Raw genomic sequence first — 21,232 nt, 5'->3', positions numbered from 1 at the left:
CAATAAATATCCCATAATATTCATTCGAATATTCCACAGAAAAAACATTTCAAAGCCGGTCAGCTCGCAAATTCTTTTACTCAATAATTACGTTCCACAATACCGGCACATTCTAATATTTAAAAAATATTTAAAGGCTGAATTGCTGATGATTCTCAGTTTAAAAAATTTCAATGTTTGTAACTCCTTGGAGATCGCTGAATATTTTCGGATTCTTTGCGAACCGTAAATCACTGAAATGAAATAGAAGGGAAGAGTAAAGTTGTACTGCCATAAGTTTCATGCTCTTTAAAAAGAAAAATCAATGATTTTCAACAAACGTTGGTTCCATTCAAGCTAGTAGTAATGGTCAATATGTTCTTTATTACATTTTCTGTCATATTGTTCAGTGATTCCATCGGGAGTTCATGAACTACGAAGATCCCTGCGTTTCGTGATGTTTTTCTTCGTAACCGTGAGTCGGGCTGGCTTTGTATCGGACCTTTCGTAGCTTTCCTCGAGCATCGATGTAGCCGTAATGTCCCGTTATCGTGCCATCTCCGTGACGTTCTTCCATTCTGTACTGTCGGTTATCACTGGGGAGGGGGAACAAAAAGAATGACGTCAATCGTAGTTCGAACTTTGCGCAGGTAAAATATAAGAGTATTCAAACTTGCAAAAACTTTCGTCAAATATATTATCAACGACGTACACAATGGAAATCATTTGTCGTTGCTATTTTTTCATTGATTTATCAAAATCAGTCACATTGAAAGTTCGAAAAGAGCATTTTACTTCCGACAGTTATCGATGGTATGAAAAGTGCATTTTCGGTATTTTTCCAACCTTTATTTTTAGTTATTATTAATTAACAATTGACCCTGTGTTCACACATTGAATCATTTTGTCCCAGAATATCCTACTCCGAATTAAACATTTCAATATTATCCCTCCGATGATTTCTCATGCCCAATTTTTCGTACATGACAAATGAAAATGACTGATCACAAGATCATTCGAAAAAACCGACGCATCTTTTATGAATACAACTCCAACTATTAATTCCAAATACCATAAAAATTGAGAAAAATTTCTTTTAGAATAAAATAATGATTTTTTGACAGATCAAAATTATTATTTTGTTTAGACAATTGAAAGTGATATTTTCTAATTTTTCAAGATGCACTCATATTGGACAATGCTCAAAGTGGGATTTTGATTTTTCTCATCCGAAAACAACAAAAGCATGGAGCGAGTTCCAGATCAATATGATCCAGCGAGTCAAAGCAGCAGACAAGTTCGAGTGGATGAAAAAACTGTCGAGAATATTTGTTCCTATGAGTTAAAGAATATCTCATGTATTTCTTTACCCGTCTCCAGTGTCGAATCCGAACATATACGTTTCTGGACCTGCGTGCCCGTGTATATGAAATTCTATTCGGTCTTTCGATCCTTGTGAAGAATCATTTGATTTTTCGTCATTCCGTACGTTATTTTCATTGGTTTCTTCATCATGAGTCGCGTCTACTTGTTGCTCTGGAGCATGATCTCTGATATAAACGGGCCGATCATTATCATCGTCCTGACCCATTAAATTTTCATTTCCGTATCGATGATTTTTTGGTTTATCCGTCGTGGTACGATTAAAAGTCGACTCCTCGGATCGATCTTTCGATAACTTTTTATTCTTCTCGTAATACTGATGATTATCGCTCCCTATCTTGGGTGGCGTCAAATACGACGAAGGTAAATAAACGTCGTTCGAATTCCGAGTATCTCCCATCTGATAATTCCAATTCTCGATGGGATATTTTTTTTTCAAATTTTTCAAATAATTTGATTTCTTGTGGAATCGCGATTTTTTGTATTCGTGTGGATCTAACCAGAAGTAATTTTTTCGTCTATGATAGTAATTATCGTTCGTTGGATTTATTGTACGAATAAATTTTTTCGGCGTTTTTTTATATTTTGGCAGGTAAGAATTCCCTTCAGGCAACATCGTTATTCCCGCTTCATGATGCAACGAAGGTGACCACAAAAGTGTTTGACGACTCAGCGGAACGTTTGACGAATCGATTTCGAGGATCGAGACGAGAACGACAATTAGCTAGAGAAATGCAAGTGTTGACAAAAAATGATGACTCATCAGTGCAATTCGCGGGTGCATTCAAATTCCCATTACTTTCACGTACACTTTTTTAGTGCACGTTAAAGTTATCAAAAATACTACATCAAGACCGGTAACCCTGTGTAAGAATGGCCAATTGCTTTCTACGGAGTCACAACTTTACCCACTTTGATTGTCATCAGTACCACTTGGAAAATGTTCAAAAATATTCAAATTTTTTGTTCCCACGCAAGTTTGAAAAGAAAAAATGAGAAAAATATTGAAATAATGATAATAAGACAATTAAATTGAAAAATTATAGAGAATCCTCGATTTTTTTATCGCGTATAGTTCTGATTGAACTATTCGTACAACAAAATCTGAAGTATGAACGAATATTAAAAAATTCTGAATTTTATATTTTCGTGTCCGAAACATTCTGATTACTCTTGTAATATGAAAAAAAATAATTTTTAATGTTTGTTTGAAATCCTGCTCGGTTCACGTTCTCCTTCGATTGACAATGATTGTGAATCAATAAACTTTCTTCTCTTGTAAATTATCGTCATCAAAAATTTCCTCGGAAAAAAAATTATAGAAAGAAATTCGGAAAATTGAGTTGCTCGAGTCAATCTTTGAAGAATTATCGAAACAGAACGAACGAGAAAAACGTAAGGAATTTAAAAAAACTCACGATTTTGATAGTACTCATCCTGCTCGCTTTGGGAAGATATAAATGAAACTACGAGATGACGATCCGTGGTTTGATACGATTCTTCGATCGGGAACTTTCTCTTCCCCCATATCGTAAATAATTCGCTTCGATAGATTCGCTTTAGTTACTTAACAGTATATACACTTGCTTCTTTTTATTTGTTTTGTCGAATTTTGTTGGCGTAGTACAGATACGCTCTACTTTTACTTTATTAAACCACAGGTATTAGTCGATTGCAAGTGATTGAAGCGAGTGACCGAGATTTTTTAGCTTCAGTGATTTTCTCATTGCTCGAGAATGATTTTACAATTAAAACTTCGAGCGAGACACGAAAATTGTGCAGATGAGAATAAAAAGAGCGAAGAGTTGTTAAACGAAGCGTATCACCATCCGGCAACCTATACAATCGAACTTGATCCTCCAACAATGCTGCTACTATCCCATCAGAGTCGACATGATCACCGGAAAAATCATTATTTCTTTATGAGACTCGCCTGTCAATCAATATCATAATTTCATCTCTATAAATTGAGTATTTTTTGATGCCCCTAAATAGGTAGCGATTCCCATTGCTCATGCTCATTCAAACATGAGAATTCTTTCGCTCAATGTCTTTTTCTGTGTGGTTTTCTTCCTTTTTGTCGACTCGGGCGAGGTAAATTCCTTCAACGGATTGTTGTTAGAGAAACTGTTTCATTCTCGATTCGAATCTCATTTTCGGAGTATTATTTTCACATCGGACGTCTTATCCGTTTGTTATTTCACCAAATATTGTTCTTTCGTTATGTGAATGGATCTATGAGATTTCAGACTATTGAACTTACTCCGGTTAACAGTATATTTGCAACAATTTGAAGGGCATTGAAAACAAAGCTTTATCGAAATTTGTATCCCATAGTCGCTGAGATGCCGTTCCGGAAATCAGCAATCGAATGATCAAATGCACAAGATAATGCAAACTTGTCGAAAAAAATATTCTTCAACTGGAAATAAAAATGAGAACGATTACACGTCGGGTGAAAACGACAGCTCCGATGAAGACTCAACTTCGAGTATGAGTCTCGACGAGGAATTATTTTTCGGCAATAGCAACAAACGATCCAGTGGAAATACTTCGAGACACGGTGGAAATAACGGTCAATCACTCAATGGCAATTATGGGTAAATTTGGATGCGTGTTGCAAGAGCACTTTCGAGATTAGTGGAACAAGAAATCGGTGATATGAAATTCAATAATTTTTCGATCGAGTTCCAAATCAAGCCAAAAGTGGATGATCGTGTGGGACCAAATTTCACCCTGATTTCTGTCATCCTCGGACCTTAATCAGCAGATTCCGAATCTCCATCGATTCTGAGATTTTTCAATGAGGATTTCCCAATTTTTCTACGAAAATAAAAGCATGAAGGTTAAAAAGATAAAATATCAATTGGTAAAATTTTAGGGAAAATCGTCGGAATGATCGGCACAAACAAGACACGAACGTGTATAATCGAATGTCAAATCCGTCAAATTACACGTGGATGAACGAGCGTACCAGTGGTATGTCAAATCAGAACGAAAACCGCTATTACCAGAACGCCATGCAATCTCAAAATCAAGAAAACAACAACAATCGTCGAGATCGAGCAGAGGTTTTCACATTTTCCTTATATTTTCCAACTTTTATGCTTTTTTGCTTCAGAATGTATCACACTGCATTTCTAGTTTATAATTTTGTTTTTGAAAACTTGAATACTCGTGGTTTTATTGTACTCATAGCTTTATTGTAACGGAGAATGAATGGTTCGAATATTTAAAATAGCTAAAAAGCTGTACGAACTTTCGTCGAAGAAAATTTGGCTGCGAATATATCCGTAAAGAATTCTTAAAAGTATTCTTCTTCGATTTTTATGTTTCATAACATCGGTTACAGTGTATGACTCAGTGTCTTTTTGACGAATTAAACATGGTCGATCAGCGAGGATTTCCTGAGCGTGGTTCGGTCATAGAAGTCATGACTCGAGAAATACAAGATCCAAGTCTACGTGATTTTATCGAGGAATCGATTTCCGAATGTTATCATTACTTGAAAGCTGATCCGAATAATCGTGAAAAATGCACCTTCGCGAACAACCTCATGAACTGCTTTGCGGACAAAGGACGAGACGTGAGTTGTAGAAAAATGAGAATCCATCTGTTCACAATATTCTTTTGTTGAAAAATCAGAATGAAAATATTAATTTGATAAAAATTCATTTACGATGGGAGAAAAAACTTGAGAAGATACTTAAATATTGAGTTTGAAGAAAAAAAATTCAAAAACGTTCCCAGATTTGATGGGATCGGACATTACATTTTTACTTTTTGGATGCATGATTAACATGAAACTTGGCAAAATTGGCTGTTGTACTATAGCATCTCGTTGGAACTTCTGCAACATTAGATTTTTATGATTTTCAGAAATGCGAGGATTGGGAAGATCAATAGATAACAAAAAATGACGAAACAATGAGATCTAAAAAAAATTGAAAAAACTGTATGAAACGTAGTACGAATAAATATTATTGTTTTGCAACTGAAAAAACAAGGAACATGTATGAGCATGATTAAGATTTATTCATTCGTGAAAGCAAAATATTCATTATATTTATTTAAAGAGAAAGCAAAAAAATTCAAAGCACTTCATCAGTCAGACTTATTCTGTACATACGCTCTTATATACATGATAATAATAATTGTTATGTATTTAGAATTAACATTGTGTGTATGCCCGCATTACATTCTCATTTGTGGGGAACTTGGATCACCTTATTAAAGTTAAAACTTCGATTCATAGCGTAGGTGATAAAAAACGTGGAGTTACCCTTTCATATTCAAGTTGTAGAATACGCTACTTATATTATTCCTCTTCATTTTTCCCTTCTTGCCATTCGTTGTAAAAAAAATGTACTTCCCGTGGCGAGGTTACTTTCGTTTCTTCAAATCTTCGAAACGTTTCATGAGGTCATCAAAATCAATGTCATCATTGTCACCGGTATTCCGAGTCGGATCCTGGTCCGATGGAACAGCTGGTAAATCGGGTAGTTGGAAATCGTTCATTGGTATTTTTGATCGTGGTTGAGGCTTCGGCTTTTGATCAGACTGTGAAGGAGTGAGAATCATGATTACAGCATCAAAAAGTATTTTGTAATCTTGTAACCATTTATTTTTTTTTAGTACGGAAGGGCATTCGATGCGTGAGTAAAAATGCATTTTTTGATGTAATAAATGAGAGTCCAGATACCTTGATCCTTCATTTATATGATAAATTTGTCATTGATTTGTGTGAATCTATCAAATAATAGTGGTTATGAATCAGACTGGATTATTAACCTGCTTGTTGAGGTCTGGTGGAAATGAACAATACGGAGGTGGTAAGTCATCCTCTTTGTTCGCGTTTGCATTGTCCAGTGGAATATTGTACGAAAATGCAGCTGGATTGAACGGTACATTTTGATCTTTTGTAGTCGTTGGACCTGAAGCTGGAGCAACGAACCCCAGGGGAGCATGATTCTTATCAGGGCCCTGAAAAAACGAAGTGTAATGAGTAACGAAGTTCACAAGTAATATAGAAAGAATATCAATTCCAATAATAGTCAAAAAAAAAGTCATTCAATTACCATAACATTTAGATTTGACGAAGGGTCAGGCAATAGCGGAGGCTGTGGGAATCCTATGAAACCCAAAGGCTGTGGTGCTCCACCGCTAGCTAAATCCAGATTATTAGGAAGATTTCCACCACTGCTTCCAACATCAATCAACATAGCATCTTGACCTTCGGCCATAACCTGGGGATCTGGCTCATACTCCAAATTCGAATTATTAGCAATTTCAATCAAATACTTTTCGACCAAAAGTTTGGAGGGCATTTGAATGCTCATTTTGTGTTTCAGTTTCTCTGAAATACTTTGTACGGCTTCTTCGCGACAGGCTTCAGTGTACTGACGACCGTACTTTGATGTTAGGATGTCCGCAATGACTTTTAGCTCCTGAACATCGGTCTGAATTCTAGGCGCAGCCCATATCACCGTTGATATTGCCTCGGCTAGTCCATCATCAAGATTTCTGAAAACAGTCATCAAATTTTATTTAAATAGTGTAGTTTTTGCTACCAGTTTGAATAATTCAGTTGAGGAACTAGTAAGCTATAATCTTGAAAAAGTTAATGAGTATTGAGTGCTATACTTACTTCATTTGCTGAATCAAGTCGAATCTTGCCAGCAACAGATCGCAATACATTTCCAAAAGTTCCATAGCCTCGACCATATAATCTTCTCGAATAATGTGTTCAACTCTTATTTTGGCTCTCTCGATTTTGCCTGCCGCAATATAATCGGCAATTTCCTTTCTCGCTTTCTGCGCCAATTCTGTTTTCTTCTTTTCCAAAAGCTTTAACCTATTTATAGCGAGTCTAAGATTCGTCTTTAATTTCGTATAATTCGGTCCACTTGAAAACATTTTTACGCTCTGTATTTATTTATCACGGTTAACAGCGCCGAATGGAAAAGAAATAAGTAGCAGTGGAATTGAAACTTTTTTTTCGTCAATAATGACTAATCCAATGTAATTCGAGCGGATGACAGTTCACAGTTCTCCTTCTCCCTCCAGGAAGGATTGTTATCCCTCACGTCCGCATTGTCCGCATTCACACTCGTATAGATAATAATGTGTAGGTGCAAAATAGGCGGGGCTTCGAATCGTGACCGTTAGTCAAATGACCAACAGAATATTTCGGTTACAATAGTTATATTTCCATTGGTATTTTTAATAAAAAATTCCATCACTTGTTGAATTACAATTTTTTAAAATAAAACTTATGTTTTTAGAACTAACCATATTTATCGGTTATATAATGTGGGTATTCATCTTTGGTCAAATTGACACTTTATATTTAATATGAGTTAGGACATGTATAATAAAATAAAGCAAAACTATTGGGTTGAAATTGAATATTTTCAGCTACAAATATTTAATGAGTCCCAAAAAAATAATTGTATTGTAAAATAAATGTATGCAGATGATGTTGAAATTTTATATATACTACTGTTATTATTACTGTAGTGACTAAGAAAAATATATTCAAATTTAATACAAGTAATCGTCACTGTGTCGCTGCAATCGACCGTACGTTTTCTCGCGCGAAGTATTCTTTTGTATATGTATTTGCGAAAGTTTTTCAAGAAAAACCGTTACTGTGGTAAATTCGGAAGAATCAACCGTTTTTTTTTATCGCAGCCATTTTAAAACTAATTAGTAATAAAATCTTGATTCCAAGGTACGATTTTTTCATAATAATAATGCGGTTAATTTTGTCATCATGTCATGTTATCCTTCCCATCGAATTATTCGGGTCCTTTATGAGATGACAAATGAAGAAATATCTTCCAGAACCTCCATCGAAGTGCTCCCCTGCATGGATCGTTTTTTTTTTTTTTAATGATTCATTTCTCAACCGATTTTGTTTTTACATCCCTTTTTTCAGATGTTTTACACACCCGAAATATTGTGTATGCGCAAAAAAGGCAAACTCGCCCGGGTTTGGCTCGCTGCAATGCTCAGCGAACGTTTATTTAAGCAAACTGTCAGCAACAAAGCATTGTTGGCCATTGATATCGAAGCGAATTGGTAATCTTTATGTTTTTGATAAGGAAACAAATCAGCTTTAATTTGAATAGTTTTTAAAAATCATTTTGGAAATCAAAATATTTTTATTCTCAATTAAGCAACAATTCGAATTGTAAAAAAATTGCAGCAATTATCAAGCTTATTGTTCATACTTTTTTCTACTCTGTATTTTAGAAAAATATTATTTCCAGTTTATTTCATATTAATTTTTTTATTGTATTCAAATATAGTGATGAGATACTAAGTATATTAGTATCCGGTGGACAATTCAAAAGCAAACGATTTAGTCTGTATTTGTCGTCACAACTAATGTATGGAATTGTTAAATTGCATAGCTACCAAACAAAGATGTTTGAAGGTAATTTGTCCAATCTTCACAACCGTTATGTTATTCTTATTCATTCAAACTATTTTTCACAACAAATTCATTTCTACAGCTTCCCTCTTCAAGATTGACCATGCATTGAAGCCAATGGATGATAAGTCAAAGGGAACAAGGTATATTCTAAGCCCCAATTATATTTTCCGGATGAGAACTTTTATGTGTTAAATGTTATGCTCAGATTTTGTGGAAATAAAAATTCCACCATGTTGAATAAACAAGCTTTGTTAGAATTGTGAAAATGCTATTGTCTAAAAACTATAAATTTTCTCAACTTTTTTACTCTTATAAACATTGGTTCACATTAATTTTTTTACTTCAATCGGAGTAAGAGAGTGCAATCATACTTTTCCTTTTTCAAGTTTTGAAAAATCTTGTCAGGATCTCTTCACTCGCTAATAAACTTTTTACAAAATTCAAGAATGAGATAAAATTGAGACAATTTGTGGAATTTTGGAATTTCTGATACATTGAAGCAACCAAATATCATAATTGAAGTTAGAAAACTTCAATTACAAAGATCATCCACACGTATTGTTACTGGAACGAGAAAACAGAATATGAACAATGGTAAAACACTTATAGCACTTCTTCGGAACAACCTCTCTTGGAAATTGACCTGCCAGAAATACCGCTACCTAAGGAAACATTCAAAGGTCTCCATTTGCGAACTGACTTACATCTTTTGCCTGAAGCAAATCTGGAAGCAATAACAAAAGGGCGAAATGTAAGTTTTCTGTAGTTTGGAATATTTTGCTTTTTAATCAAAGCTTTGGTTTCATTACTCTTTTCTCTCTGGTATGAATTTCCATTAACATCTACTCTTCTGTGCTTTAATGTTTGGTGTTTTGAGTTGTATTAAGCATGTTTATTTTTCTGGAATGGAATTCAGAGGGCGTTTGTGCAATCACCAACATTTGGTGAGTTAACGGAAGAAGAAGTCGATTTTTTTCTGACAGAGGACAATTGGGATCTACAGTTAGTTCATTTTTAAATTCTATCACAAAGTTTCCTACATCGAAATCCTGCAGAAAAAATCGCACGTTTTTTTTTGGCTATTTGGCATTTTTTCTGTTGCATTTTCTGTCAAATTTAACGAGGAATATTATACTAACATAGAGCGAAAATTCTTTACTAATTCAGAACTCTTGCGGGCCCTGATATGGATGAACTGAATCAACCGATTCGTTACGACGAACAGACCGCGAACCAACGTCCGATTTCGTGTTAGTGTTTTCTGTTTTCAATGATTTAATTTCAACTCCGCTCACTTTGGATTTTCCCGTTTTTTATTATTCTTATCATTGCAGCACCTTCCGCTCTCAGAATCGAAAATTTGGCTACAACTAATGGCTCAGAAAATACCGAGGATACAGTTGCAGTCGAAAACACTGGTTCATTGTTGAAAACTCCAAAAAAGAGAGAATCGAGAACTGCCAGCGCAGATACACCAACTAAAAGACGTCGAGTAAACGTCCTATTCATTGAAATTACTCGTTAATATTTTTTATTTTCTATTTCCCCAACACAGCAGCTTTGTACTTAAAAATGATGAGTTTCAAAAATTATTCATAAAATTGACTTGAATTTTTATTAGTAAGTTTTGAAACAATCTTACAAATTGACAATTTTTGTTCATGATTTTCACAGCATCTATCATCTGATAGTCATTTTTTCAATACATCGCTAATCCCATTTTTTTCATCTTATTTTCATTTCAAGCGAAATTTGGAGTCCGAAATGAGCGAAGTGCCGCAGCAGACGACCTTACAAGATGAGCCCACTTCTGAGGCTTCAGAAATGATACAACCGGCCGATCAGAATCAACAATACTTACTTGATGATCAGCCAGATATTCCTGACGACGTCGGACCAGGCACCGAACCGAGTGATATCCCTGTCGATACGACCGTTCACCAGCCAAATGATTCTGAAGGTGTCAGAGGTCCAGAAGACAATGAAATTCACTTGGATACGTTGGACCTCGACTTTGTGATAGGGCCGCAAAGAAGACGACTTCGTAGAATTGTAATCGACAAACACACGAAACTGCGTCAAGAAGAGCTTCAAAAATTCATCGCTAATCCATTGGCTCATACAATTGTGGGTGAATTCCGAGATATTATTTAGCATGTTTTAATCAAGAAAAAGGATTTTCATAAATCTTACCAGTACGGTCTTCTATCAATCGTTTGCAAAGCGACCATGCGTAATGAATAGATACATTTACCAAACAATCCTCATCAAAGCAGTGATTTTTGGTGATTTCTTCAACTAAAATTATTTAAAACAATTGTCGAGGAAAATTTTGCAAAAAAAATTAACTGAAACTTCTGTATAAGAAACTGAATCAAATTTAATGTCAATGTACATTAACAGGATGTTCAATCGTAGCAAATTTTGAAATGATTATATTTTCACAGCCCATGGAGCGCTCTCAAATCGGACCCATACGAATGCACTTAGTTCCCGCAAATTTGCTGCTCGTCTTGCCTTCCAAATCTCATCGTCCGATTCTTAAAAACTCTGTTCAAAATAGACCGAGATATGATAAATGGCCACTTGGTTTGCGGGACTCCTTCAAACTTCGGACCATTGGTCCTTTCACAGCTGAAAATGACCACGCCATGCGTGAGTAAATAATTTCTCATTGCATCACGGAATTTACTTGAATAAGATTGAGAGAGAAAATTGAAAAAATCATTGAAAATTTTATCAAGTTTATCAACACCCAAAATGAAAGAAATTCTTAAGCTCATGTAATCATCAATTTATCTCTGAATTACAAATTACTTGAAATTTAATATCATTTACAGCTATCGAAGAGGTCCGAGCTTTGGAGGAACGTGATCAGCAAAATACAGATGGAACTTCCTCGGGCCTCGGAAAAGGGATGGACACTGACTCGTCTTCTCGTAATAAAACGGATAATACTATCGCGAATCTTCCATCTATTCCTGAAATGACCACGGACGATTACCAACCGCCAATGCCTCACATCGACATTCACGAGCCAACTGTCGAAGATATCGGGTGAAAAGAAACTTCAAACCAAAAATTAAATGTTTCGATATAGCATTTCCTTCTTGAGAGACTTAGCTATTAATTTAGCTGTAACTGCTTCAAAACCAACGTCTTTGACCGCTTGAAAAAACATTTTTTTTTTTTGATAACGGAGAGAATACTGTTTTATCGAAAAATGATTTTCTTGAACAAAGGTGATACGTTTTTGGGAATGTTACTTCCGCTAGCTCATTTTTATAAAGGTTATAAATGCAAAGTTTAATACTCATTTCCAAATTTATGCTTGAATATTTTAAGAAGAAACCGTTATTTTTATGCGAGTGGATTGATCTTAAAGCACCAAAGGTCTCCACGAACTTTTTTGAAACGTGTGCATAGGATAAATTAATTTGAATATATTTCTCTTCGTACCTAAATATTAAATATAAGTATAAAGTAGACCAAAAATATTTCATTTGTCTCGATTAATGAGATTGCTTTTAATGATATGCTAAAATATTTCCTCGATTAATATTTGAACGTTTACAGAGAGATGGAAAACGATATTATTCCGGACGAGCCGGTATCTAATATAATCCCGGTTGGTCAAGAGGAGAATAACAAAGGCCAAAACGTAGAAGAAACTCGTAAGGAGACCCCAGACACTGGGGATATCGATGCTTTCCTACCACCGCAATTGAAAGTTCGTAATGTTGTGAAGAAAAGCAGCTATGAGAAAAGTGCATTACCGGAAGCGATAATCGATCTTCCCGAATCTCCTCGATCCGTGAGGTTGAAAATATACTCTTTTCAGCTATTTCATTCATTGAAAAAGTAGAGCACTTTCTATTTTGAATATTTATATTTTTTTCATAGTTCCGGAGCAAGTTACCTTCAAAACGATTGGGACTACAAGGAATTGCAAGCACTTCTTGCAGTTCTTTGGGAGCAAAACGGTGAAAGGCGAGCTTTGAAGTTTACTGATTTAGTACCACCAGAAAGTTCTACAAAACTCGATGCAGCAGTATGTTTTACTCTGCTTCTTGGTAAGTCTATATCTAAAGAAACGATTATGTTTAATCGACACATGATTTTTAAAATAACCTAATAAAATGAGATAAAATTATGAAATATTTCGATAACCGAATATTTTCAATATTTCAGAACTCCACAAGGACGGAAAAGTGAATTTGGCACAAGAGGAACTCTATAGTGATATTTACATTTATAAAAAGGGTAACTCCAAGGAACGAATGTTCGATGTTCAGGATAAATGAAAGTAACAATACATCCCGAATATTTTACGCGATCTCAACATGTTCAAGTTGAATGTTGTTTTTTTGAATAATTCTTCAAGACTGATTACATAAAACGAAAATTCAATATGTGGGGTAAATCAAAGAATCTATGCACCCCGAATATTTCACGTGGTCTCAATGTTTTAAAGTTTTTTCATGGTTTTCTCTTAATCTTAAATACCCATAGGAAGGAAAATTTATTGCTTGGGAAAATTTGAAACAGAAAAATCTCGGATGTCCCACGTATTCTCAAGATTTTTCATACAAAGGAGTTTTTATATCCACTCTATAAGGATGATATTAATATTAAAATTCATTATATATAAATATTCATGTGGAATATGGAGTCAAGAAAATGTGTAGTCCCGTGAACTTGGGATTTTATGTTAATTTCGACATCTTTTAAGGAAAAGTAACAAAATTAAACGATTATTTTAGAAGCAATTTTGCCGAGTGTTGAAATTTTTATTACATCTTGAAAATATCGTAACGTTGCAAGCATTCTTAGAGAATATTTCATTCAACGTTGGTTTTATTTATAAAAGCTATATTACACATATCTATTGAAGCTTTAAACTTTTTATGCAACCTTGATTTTTTCAGTATTTTCGCAAATGAGCTAAAAACTCATTGCTCAATTATTATTCAGCAAATAGAAATATTCATTGAAGAGCTTAATGCTGCAATGTTAAAAAAAATAACACAAAATTTGTTGACAAGGCTTTTTTTCATTATCTTCCAATCGTGTGCGAATCAGCGATTCGACAAGCAAAACGCCTGTGCACAGACGAATATATATATATAAATTATATTACACGTGTGGTCAGTATTTAACTTTACTTTTCATATTTAAAACTTTTTTGGAATTTATTATTTTTATTCTCGAAGTCGAGCCAGCCGTTGCGTCAACTCATCCTGTTCTTGACTAACCGCGGTTGAAGCTCCAAGACTACCCATTTGTCCCGAAGGAAGCTCCATGTTCAACTCCAGGCTGAAATGGAGAAAAAAATGAATTTTGACAATTGGAAACTAAAAAAATTACCAAGAGGAATAAGTAGTTCAGGGTGGTTCAACCAATATAGAAATTAATGCCCACAGTCAAAGAAAATCTTGTACAAGGATAAGAATAATAGTATGACTTGAATGAAAGATACAATTTGAAAAATGGGAACACAATTTTAAGGAAGAAGGCAATATTATTAATATAATATTTCATTGCAATTATTTTTACATAATTTGAATTGGAATAACAAAAAACTTACCCAGCCTCGTCAGCGACTTGTTGCATCAATGTATCTACGTCGTTCTGAGGAACGTTTGTTGTGGTAGTTTGCGACATGGCATTTTCCATGTATGAACTTTGTACATCAAGATCTTCAAACTGGCTCTCGAATTTGTCCATGAGCCCTGATATTTTTTCAAGATTCATGGATTTCATAGCCGCATCCATAGCTTTAACAACTCCAGCCATGGACTGAGTGACTTTTCTCGTTGTTAAAGCTGTTTGCACTCGGCTTGCAACAGCATCAACACGAGCACTCATTCTTAAGTAATTCAACGCTTGATTCTTTTGTCTTATGGCATTCTCAGCGTGAATACGAGCTCCCTCCATATTTCCCTTTTGTATCGCCTTCTTCACCTTTGCTTTCTCCACTTTTTCTTCTTTCTCGCATTTTTTTGAATTTCGTTCCAGCTCCTTGACTGCAAACTTTAGATTGAACAAGTTCTCTGATAATATTTTTTAAGGAAACTTTTTTGGCAAAAATTATTCCTAAAAGGATTTATAATTCTATTTCGTAACTTAAAATTTCAACCGTCATTCCATACATCCAAAATGATAGAAGGAACAATAAACTTGCTTTTGATATTTACTATACATTTCTCTGTGGAAGGAATTTTTTGAAAAGAAATTTATATGAGTTATGAAACAATGGTAAGTTGAGTTTTTACAAAAAATTTGTGAAACTGTAAATGATTAGAGACGATATTTTTTTTTTTTCATTGCTATTAGGAACAATCAATATTTATTTTAAACATCTTCCTAAATGTTCAAAATCCAATTGGACAAGGACCTCAACAAATTTGAATATTTCAAAATATGGAACAATCGCCGTTCTCCCGCTTCAGAGTTAATTTACTCGAGATTGCATAACTAATTTTTGTACAAAAACTGCAAATATTAAAAATATAACCTTAGCTTCCCACGGGTTATAAATGTTTTAGAATTCGAGGAGATCCAAATTCGGTTCTAATAATACAGTAGATCAATGAAAAAACAATAACAGAAATCAACACTTGTACCAAAACGTTCTAACAAAAAATATCAATCAGAATTCCACCGTTGACTACATTTGAGGTTAAACCCAACGTCGTTCCTGGTTTTGTTTGTTCATGTCGATGTAAAAAAAAAAGGATACTTTCCATCTGTGAGACGGACATGGCTGACTGTTCGGCCCCCGTTGTGCTGACTGTTAAAACAGACTTGAATTAAGTAAAATATCAGAAACAATGAAATTTGTGGTTAACCAGCAATTTCGACTTGGGAGTGTTTATCTGTCAGATCTTTTTTCTTTTTTGACAGTAACGGTCTACGGTGTTATTATGACGCATACATGGAGAGGGGGTTAAAGCTTCAAGGACGATTGTCAATATACTCGAACTTACATTGTATTTTTCAAATGAATTTTAGAAACAATATCTCTCACGTTCTTGAGCCTTTTTATTTAATGCTCGAGAATCCAAAAAAACCCTGAGAATTTCGTAAATTAATCTCTAAGAAGTCCTAATTTCGGATTGATCAATTTTGGTTTCATTTATATATATGTTGATTCGACCAGCACTACCATTTGTCAGAGAATCAATTCAAGATTCCGAAGATACAAACGATATGAGATCATCGGTGACTGGTTTTGACATGCAGTTAAACGAGTTAAACCACGAGTTATTAAGCTAAATAAACTGCTCTTTAAACTATACTGATAGTACTGACATTATGACAGTGCATAAGTTGTGAGTTGATTTGAGCGGTGCGAGTGTTAACAAACCAAAGCTGCAAAGGAATTCGATCTTATGCGCTGTTGTTCATGCAGTTTCAACGATGTAATATATTTTTTGTGTATGTATATATATATATTTTGTTATTCCTTTACACAACATGATTGGTTGCTCCATCATAATAATACACTGAACCGGTAAATTTGCGGACGTCATTTTCCGATTTGATGACACGTATGATTAATCGGAGATAAAATTTTACTCATTATCTTTCACAATTGAGCCAATTGAGCGTTCATTTGTTTTGCTGTGATCGGAATCGGAATAGCAGTTGTATCAAATTTTCGCGGTTGTATTAGTCATGTGCACATCGTTGACAAACGAGGTAAGCTAATCTTTCTCTTATCGCCTCGTCATTATCATTAATTCGAAAGAAAGCTGATAAAGTTTTTTAGCTTGGTTCTTTCTCCTTCCTTCTTACATAGTATTCCTTGCCAAGATTACTGTCAGTACACTTGGTTCAGCGAAGCAGAGGCAACAGTTCTCAGCAGTTTGTGTCTGTGCACGTTTCCCATTTATTTGCTCAATCATTAGGAATATTTTTTTATGAACTGTTTTCAACATAAATTTTACCTTCCATGATTGTTACATGGACAATTCTTAAATGTTGCAAAATTTTTCTTGAATTGAAAATTTTTTTAAACTGCTGGACATGCTATTTCAAAATAAGATGAACAGATTTTTCCTTCTTCTTCATACAGAAATCACAACATCAGAAAACCACAATGGATAATTTAAAGCAACTTCTCTTCAAATTACTTTGCTGTATGGTTGTCCAGTTGCATTGTATATTCGATTATGTTATTGATATTCTATTTGGAATATATTATGACGGCAAAGAAAAAAAAGTGCCTGCTGTGAAAAACTCCTTATTGCTGGAGAGTGGAATATCATTAGCAGAAAAAATAAGGTGGGAAATTTGATTCAAGATAGTAAATGAATGATTTTACAAATTCTTATTACTTACGGACAAATGTTTTTAATTTTTCCTCTTCATGGAAAACGAATAAAAGTAAAAGTTCAACCAGCAAAGTCATTTATGTAGGAATCAAGAAGTTTCTTCTGAGGATGTGGTTAAAGCTTTCATAGAGCGCTGTAAAGAGGTTAATGGACTACTGAATGCAGTTGTCATCGATCGTTACGAGGAAGCCATAGAAGAAGCCAAAAATGTTGATAAATTACTGCACTCCAAGCCTGACTTGGAAATTTTGAAGAAAACTAAACCCTTTTTGGGTGTACCCTTCACAACAAAAGAGAGTAACGAAACTGAAGGTAAAACTGATGAGGCTTTTATAAAAATGATATCACCATTAAGGACAATTCAGGGAATCAACATTTTTGAGACATCATGGACAAAATATTCATAAACAAGGAACTTAGGCCTATAAATATATTTTTTTAACTATCTTCTTAACAAACTACAATAAAGTCTGATAAATAAATGTGAATGCTGAACATTCAGGGGCTGATGATATATTACTAAAATTATTTGTAGATTTCATTTTCTTATAAATTTAGAAAATATTTGTACAAACGATTGAATAACAATTCAATATGCAATTTTCTATATCAAAATTATTTACTTGTTACCGCTGATTGAACATACTTTTGAAAATCCAAAAGGTAAATTCACACTCATTAAAAACTACCCGTCCTCACTTCTTGATCATCGTTCATCCTGTTTTTCTGAGCTCCGAGACATGATACCTGCGTTTTTTTTTTCAACACCACAGCACATTTTTTAATGTCCAATTCTAACAAGCATTATGACAAGATTAATGGGTATAGATGAGAGAAAAAATTTAGCACCTGAAATATTTTCTAAAATATTTGTTGAATGGAAAAATGTTCAGTGTGAAAGTTTAATCCACTTATTTTGGAGGAGACCTTTAAATTTTTGATGGGCGGTGTACATTTTTTCCACAAAGGGTTTAGCATAGTCCATAACGAATTGATTGATTTCTGATATGCTAACCGTCAGGGTTACTCAACTTCATCCACATCTGTTTAACAGAACATGTACACACCTAAAAGAGTCAAAATGAAAAAAATCAAATTGAAAAATTTTATTTTGTGAGCCACTGTGCAATTGCAGGAACATTAAAGTCATAAATATTAAAAAACCTTACGTGATTTTTTAAATCTTCTATACTAGTATAAGATTGCAGTATGGCGTCGGGAAGAGACAATCATATGAAAAACAAATGAATAATTACAGACATGCAATTGACCTTTTCAAGCAATGTCCTTGGAAAAGTGTCCTACACATAACGATTATTTCAAAATATTACATGAGCCTAAGTAAATTTTACTATGCAGCACAGTAAGAAAGTCCTCTACGAAATTGTGTAAAAAGTGTTGTTTTTTATAATTAAAAAAAAAACTCATCGCTCATGAATTATTACGTTTTGGTAACTTGTCCTGTATATGAATTGTTTTTAAGTGATTGTAATTGCTTGATGAATTTAAACAGGTTTGCCGCACTCAATGGGAATGACGTGTCGAAAAGGACACATATCAACAGAAGATGCGACAGTGGTTAGGTACTTGAAATCAGCCGGTGGAATTCTCATAGCTAAAACGAATATACCAGAGATGAATCTTTGGGTAGAATCGCGTAACCACGTTTACGGACAGACGAATAACCCTTACAACACAACAAGAACAGTAGGAGGAAGCAGCGGTGGAGAAGGAGCGATTCTAGCGGCTTGTGGTGCTCCGATTTCTATCGGTAGCGATATCGGTGGATCGATAAGAATGCCAGCTTTTTTCAACGGCGTGTTCGGCCACAAACCGTCCGAAGGTCTTTCCCCACTCAAAGGCATTGGCATGAGATCAGTTGATTTTTCATCTTCGATGGCAGAAGCGGGTCCGATGTGCAAAAAAGGAGACGATCTTATACCTCTGCTCAAAGTTCTTATCGGAGACAACGTCTCGAAAATCAAACTCGACACTCCCGTTAACCTCAAGAATTTAAATATTTTTTATCAGGAAGGCTCCGGCGATTTGAGAGCCAGCAAAGTGAACAATGAAATGAGGCTTGCTCTTACCAGAGCCGTCGAACATTTCCGTGAACTCACAGGCTCTGCACAAAAAATAAGATTACCCGGCTCTGAATACAGCTTCCGATTGTGGAGATACTGGATGACGAAAGAAGATGCTGATTTCAAATCAGATATTATGAACCGAAAGGTTTGAGCCACAATATTTCAAAATTTATTCTCAACAGACAAGTGGTTCTTTATTTATCACAAAAAATGCTGAAATTATCAATCGTTTTTCAGTTCACTTATATTCAGCCAGCTTCGAAAATTCTCGGATAAGGCACTTATTCAGCAAATCAAATGGAGCATTGATTCATCAAAAAGTGTTCGTTAACTTGATAAAAATATTACAATGAACCAATTTTTTCACGTTTCAGTCGCGTACGAACGCCGTTGCAGAAATAAAAAAATTCCTGACAAACAGATCGGAAATCACGTTCGCGGTACTGATGAAACTCATGAGTGACGACTTCTTTCCCCAAGAGAAAGAGCAATGGGCTACGAACGTTACAAAAGCCATGAAGGAATTTCTTCTTGTAAGTCAATAGTATTTTGTTCCTTGTTTAATCGATTGTCAAATATAGTTAGTCGTTTTTTCGATAACTTCAGAACAATCATGGTACATCGGGCTGGAATTAACTGTTGGAACATTGTTCAAAAGTTTCTGATCAAAATCGTATCGATCAATGACTTTTTCATTGAAAAATGAAAAGAATAATGCATGATGAAATATAGTAATCTTTTTCAATAATAGGAAAAACTCGGTGACAACGGAGTGTTATTTTATCCATCTGCTCCGTTCCCGGCTAGTTATCACTACTCGTACTTTTTGAGGCCATTCAATTTTGGCTACTGGTGTATCTTCAACGTTCTGAGACTTCCGGTTTGCCAAGTGCCGCTGGGTCTAGATTCACAAGGATTGCCAGTTGGTGTTCAGGTCGGTATATCATTCTTTCACGATCATCAGGTTTGTCTTATTTTTCCGTGTATTCGCGTGTTCATGTAAACATCATCAACAGGTCGTTGCATCACCATTCAACGATCATCTTTGCATCGCGGTGGCTCGAGAGCTGGAAAAAACATTCGGTGGTTGGGTACCACCTTCTTAATAATCAACACGCTGCCTGGGTCGTTTCGGTTTTCCATTGAATCAGCTAATTTCACATCTTCGTAGCAATGAGATTGGGATATTATAAAATCGCATTGTGCTCGCAAAAAATGTACATTCAGTTCGTAATACCGTCAGTCACAGTTCTAGACTATTTCGTCTCAGAAATGTAGTGGCATTTTTTCATCGATCTTTCTCCGAAGTTAATTATCGCGAATGAAATAACTTGTGCGTATGACATTTTTGGATAATGAATCTCTACAGTATTTTTCTAGCTCCAGTAATTTGCTTCAGAAAGTTTTCGAAAATACCCTGAGTTTTAAGAGTTACGCACAGAGCGAGCATTATTTCGATTTGTTCTCCCATCTGCTCTGGAAACCAACAAAACGAGAAACATCATTGATTTTTAATAGGCAATTTCACTAAACTAGATGTGAAGATTTTTGTTTCTTCTGTCACCGTTTAATCTACGACAAAGGCGTGTGTACTCGACAGGTTCAATAATTGGGAACCTATCAGGAAGGAGTTTATCTAAAAAATGGAACTAGACTTTTCTACTTTAAATTTGATCTGATTAAAAGTTACGAAAGTTCATTACTTAACTTGGAATAGTCTGTATTATTGAAATTAATTAGTTACTGGTGCTGGATATCCAAGAGCGTAGTGAAATGAGCACGATCATTGAATTTTGGTTGTAATATTATTTTTTTACACGTTGTTCCGGGAGTCTCGACTCACATTCGTTAACGAATTAAAAATAATTTATTAAGTAATAAAAGAATATATCGATTCTTGGAACGTTTCATTGGAAACAAAAATGAATTGTAATCCTTGCTAATTTTGATATTACACTTTGGTAGAAACAAGAGCTCGACAGGAATTCACCATTTTTCTGAAA

General features: G+C 34.7%; 5 protein-coding genes and 2 long non-coding RNA genes across 15 annotated transcripts; 3 read left to right on the top strand and 4 right to left on the bottom strand.

The window, feature by feature from the left end:
• Positions 1 to 54: 54 nt before the first annotated feature.
• LOC122412760 (probable ATP-dependent helicase PF08_0048) lies at positions 55 to 2,880 on the bottom strand. 2 transcript variants are annotated; one of them, XM_043422574.1, is made up of 4 exons: positions 2,781 to 2,880; positions 1,350 to 2,086; positions 369 to 575; positions 55 to 233 (listed from the first exon to the last, which is right to left on the bottom strand). In XM_043422574.1, exons 1-3 carry the CDS (start codon positions 2,796 to 2,798, stop codon positions 413 to 415), a joined length of 918 nt encoding a protein of 305 aa, XP_043278509.1. In that variant the 5' UTR covers positions 2,799 to 2,880; the 3' UTR covers positions 55 to 233; positions 369 to 412. The 2 variants fall into 2 exon arrangements, with proteins under 2 accessions (XP_043278509.1, XP_043278508.1); XM_043422573.1 differs by having other exon boundaries at positions 55 to 575.
• Obp59a (Odorant-binding protein 59a) lies at positions 674 to 5,361 on the top strand. Of its 3 annotated transcripts, none has more exons than XM_043422578.1 (5): positions 674 to 792; positions 1,955 to 2,096; positions 3,700 to 3,962; positions 4,244 to 4,433; positions 4,715 to 5,279. In XM_043422578.1, exons 3-5 carry the CDS (start codon positions 3,742 to 3,744, stop codon positions 4,997 to 4,999), a joined length of 696 nt encoding a protein of 231 aa, XP_043278513.1. In that variant the 5' UTR covers positions 674 to 792; positions 1,955 to 2,096; positions 3,700 to 3,741; the 3' UTR covers positions 5,000 to 5,279. The 3 variants fall into 3 exon arrangements, with proteins under 3 accessions (XP_043278513.1, XP_043278512.1, XP_043278511.1); XM_043422577.1 differs by lacking the exons at positions 674 to 792; positions 1,955 to 2,096 and adding an exon at positions 3,312 to 3,456 and having other exon boundaries at positions 4,715 to 4,948; positions 5,242 to 5,361; XM_043422576.1 differs by lacking the exons at positions 674 to 792; positions 1,955 to 2,096 and adding an exon at positions 3,312 to 3,456.
• Positions 5,362 to 5,405: 44 nt separating this feature from the next.
• Ist1 (IST1-like protein) lies at positions 5,406 to 7,441 on the bottom strand. The gene is made up of 4 exons (XM_043422572.1): positions 7,010 to 7,441; positions 6,441 to 6,885; positions 6,154 to 6,345; positions 5,406 to 5,922 (listed from the first exon to the last, which is right to left on the bottom strand). Exons 1-4 carry the CDS (start codon positions 7,276 to 7,278, stop codon positions 5,746 to 5,748), a joined length of 1,083 nt encoding a protein of 360 aa, XP_043278507.1. The 5' UTR covers positions 7,279 to 7,441; the 3' UTR covers positions 5,406 to 5,745.
• A 5,054-nt stretch (positions 7,442 to 12,495) lies between these two features.
• On the top strand, positions 12,496 to 13,559 carry LOC122412713 (uncharacterized). The gene is made up of 3 exons (XR_006261423.1): positions 12,496 to 12,622; positions 12,707 to 12,876; positions 12,995 to 13,559. It is a non-coding gene; the product is annotated as an uncharacterized lncRNA (long non-coding RNA).
• A 13-nt stretch (positions 13,560 to 13,572) lies between these two features.
• On the bottom strand, positions 13,573 to 17,286 carry Chmp1 (charged multivesicular body protein 1). 4 transcript variants are annotated; one of them, XM_043422464.1, is made up of 4 exons: positions 17,150 to 17,286; positions 15,546 to 15,596; positions 14,391 to 14,856; positions 13,573 to 14,119 (listed from the first exon to the last, which is right to left on the bottom strand). In XM_043422464.1, the coding sequence occupies exons 1-4, from the start codon at positions 17,217 to 17,219 to the stop codon at positions 14,005 to 14,007; spliced, it is 702 nt and encodes a 233-aa protein (XP_043278399.1). In that variant the 5' UTR covers positions 17,220 to 17,286; the 3' UTR covers positions 13,573 to 14,004. The 4 variants fall into 4 exon arrangements, with proteins under 4 accessions (XP_043278399.1, XP_043278402.1, XP_043278401.1 ...); XM_043422467.1 differs by lacking the exon at positions 17,150 to 17,286 and adding an exon at positions 15,972 to 16,102; XM_043422466.1 differs by lacking the exon at positions 17,150 to 17,286 and adding an exon at positions 15,793 to 16,074 and having other exon boundaries at positions 15,546 to 15,609.
• LOC122412710 (fatty-acid amide hydrolase 2-like) lies at positions 16,105 to 21,152 on the top strand. Of its 3 annotated transcripts, none has more exons than XM_043422462.1 (7): positions 16,105 to 16,243; positions 16,884 to 17,092; positions 17,228 to 17,454; positions 18,656 to 19,374; positions 19,604 to 19,762; positions 19,981 to 20,163; positions 20,246 to 21,152. In XM_043422462.1, exons 2-7 carry the CDS (start codon positions 16,908 to 16,910, stop codon positions 20,333 to 20,335), a joined length of 1,563 nt encoding a protein of 520 aa, XP_043278397.1. In that variant the 5' UTR covers positions 16,105 to 16,243; positions 16,884 to 16,907; the 3' UTR covers positions 20,336 to 21,152. The 3 variants fall into 3 exon arrangements, with proteins under 3 accessions (XP_043278397.1, XP_043278395.1, XP_043278396.1); XM_043422460.1 differs by lacking the exon at positions 16,105 to 16,243 and adding an exon at positions 16,274 to 16,507; XM_043422461.1 differs by lacking the exon at positions 16,105 to 16,243 and adding an exon at positions 16,588 to 16,678.
• Positions 17,655 to 18,433, bottom strand: LOC122412714 (uncharacterized). Its single transcript, XR_006261424.1, has 3 exons — positions 18,312 to 18,433; positions 17,992 to 18,209; positions 17,655 to 17,889 (listed from the first exon to the last, which is right to left on the bottom strand). It is a non-coding gene; the product is annotated as an uncharacterized lncRNA (long non-coding RNA).
• Positions 21,153 to 21,232: the final 80 nt, after the last annotated feature.

Source organism: Venturia canescens, chromosome 6 (genome assembly GCF_019457755.1).
Source record: "Venturia canescens isolate UGA chromosome 6, ASM1945775v1, whole genome shotgun sequence".
Classification (NCBI taxonomy): Eukaryota; Metazoa; Arthropoda; class Insecta; order Hymenoptera; family Ichneumonidae; genus Venturia; species Venturia canescens.
Note: the sequence above shows the minus strand (reverse complement) of the source record. Positions and strands in the feature narration are given on the sequence as shown.

What these genes read in the sequence shown, in the direction of transcription:
- Chmp1 (XM_043422464.1), bottom strand. Translation starts at nt 17,219, where the DNA reads ATGACTTTGCTGGTTGAACTTTTACTTTTATTCGTTTTCCATGAAGAG. An exon ending in AAAATTAAAAACATTTGTCC is followed by an intron (nt 15,597 to 17,149) that starts GTAAGTAATAAG and finishes CTGTTTTAACAG; the next exon opens with TCAGCACAACGGGGGCCGAA. An exon ending in GTCCGTCTCACAGATGGAAA is followed by an intron (nt 14,857 to 15,545) that starts GTATCCTTTTTT and finishes AAATATTATCAG; the next exon opens with AGAACTTGTTCAATCTAAAG.
- LOC122412760 (XM_043422573.1), bottom strand. An exon ending in GGATTCGACACTGGAGACGG is followed by an intron (nt 576 to 1,349) that starts GTAAAGAAATAC and finishes CCCCCTCCCCAG; the next exon opens with TGATAACCGACAGTACAGAA.
- Ist1 (XM_043422572.1), bottom strand. Translation starts at nt 7,278, where the DNA reads ATGTTTTCAAGTGGACCGAATTATACGAAATTAAAGACGAATCTTAGA. An exon ending in CGTCAAATCTAAATGTTATG is followed by an intron (nt 6,346 to 6,440) that starts GTAATTGAATGA and finishes TCGTTTTTTCAG; the next exon opens with GGCCCTGATAAGAATCATGC. An exon ending in CACCAGACCTCAACAAGCAG is followed by an intron (nt 5,923 to 6,153) that starts GTTAATAATCCA and finishes ACTCCTTCACAG; the next exon opens with TCTGATCAAAAGCCGAAGCC.
- Obp59a (XM_043422576.1), top strand. Translation starts at nt 3,391, where the DNA reads ATGAGAATTCTTTCGCTCAATGTCTTTTTCTGTGTGGTTTTCTTCCTT. An exon ending in TCACTCAATGGCAATTATGG is followed by an intron (nt 3,963 to 4,243) that starts GTAAATTTGGAT and finishes GTAAAATTTTAG; the next exon opens with GGAAAATCGTCGGAATGATC. An exon ending in ATCGTCGAGATCGAGCAGAG is followed by an intron (nt 4,434 to 4,714) that starts GTTTTCACATTT and finishes CATCGGTTACAG; the next exon opens with TGTATGACTCAGTGTCTTTT.
- LOC122412710 (XM_043422460.1), top strand. Translation starts at nt 16,484, where the DNA reads ATGTGCACATCGTTGACAAACGAG. An exon ending in CCATGAAGGAATTTCTTCTT is followed by an intron (nt 19,763 to 19,980) that starts GTAAGTCAATAG and finishes TTTCAATAATAG; the next exon opens with GAAAAACTCGGTGACAACGG. An exon ending in GATTGCCAGTTGGTGTTCAG is followed by an intron (nt 20,164 to 20,245) that starts GTCGGTATATCA and finishes CATCATCAACAG; the next exon opens with GTCGTTGCATCACCATTCAA.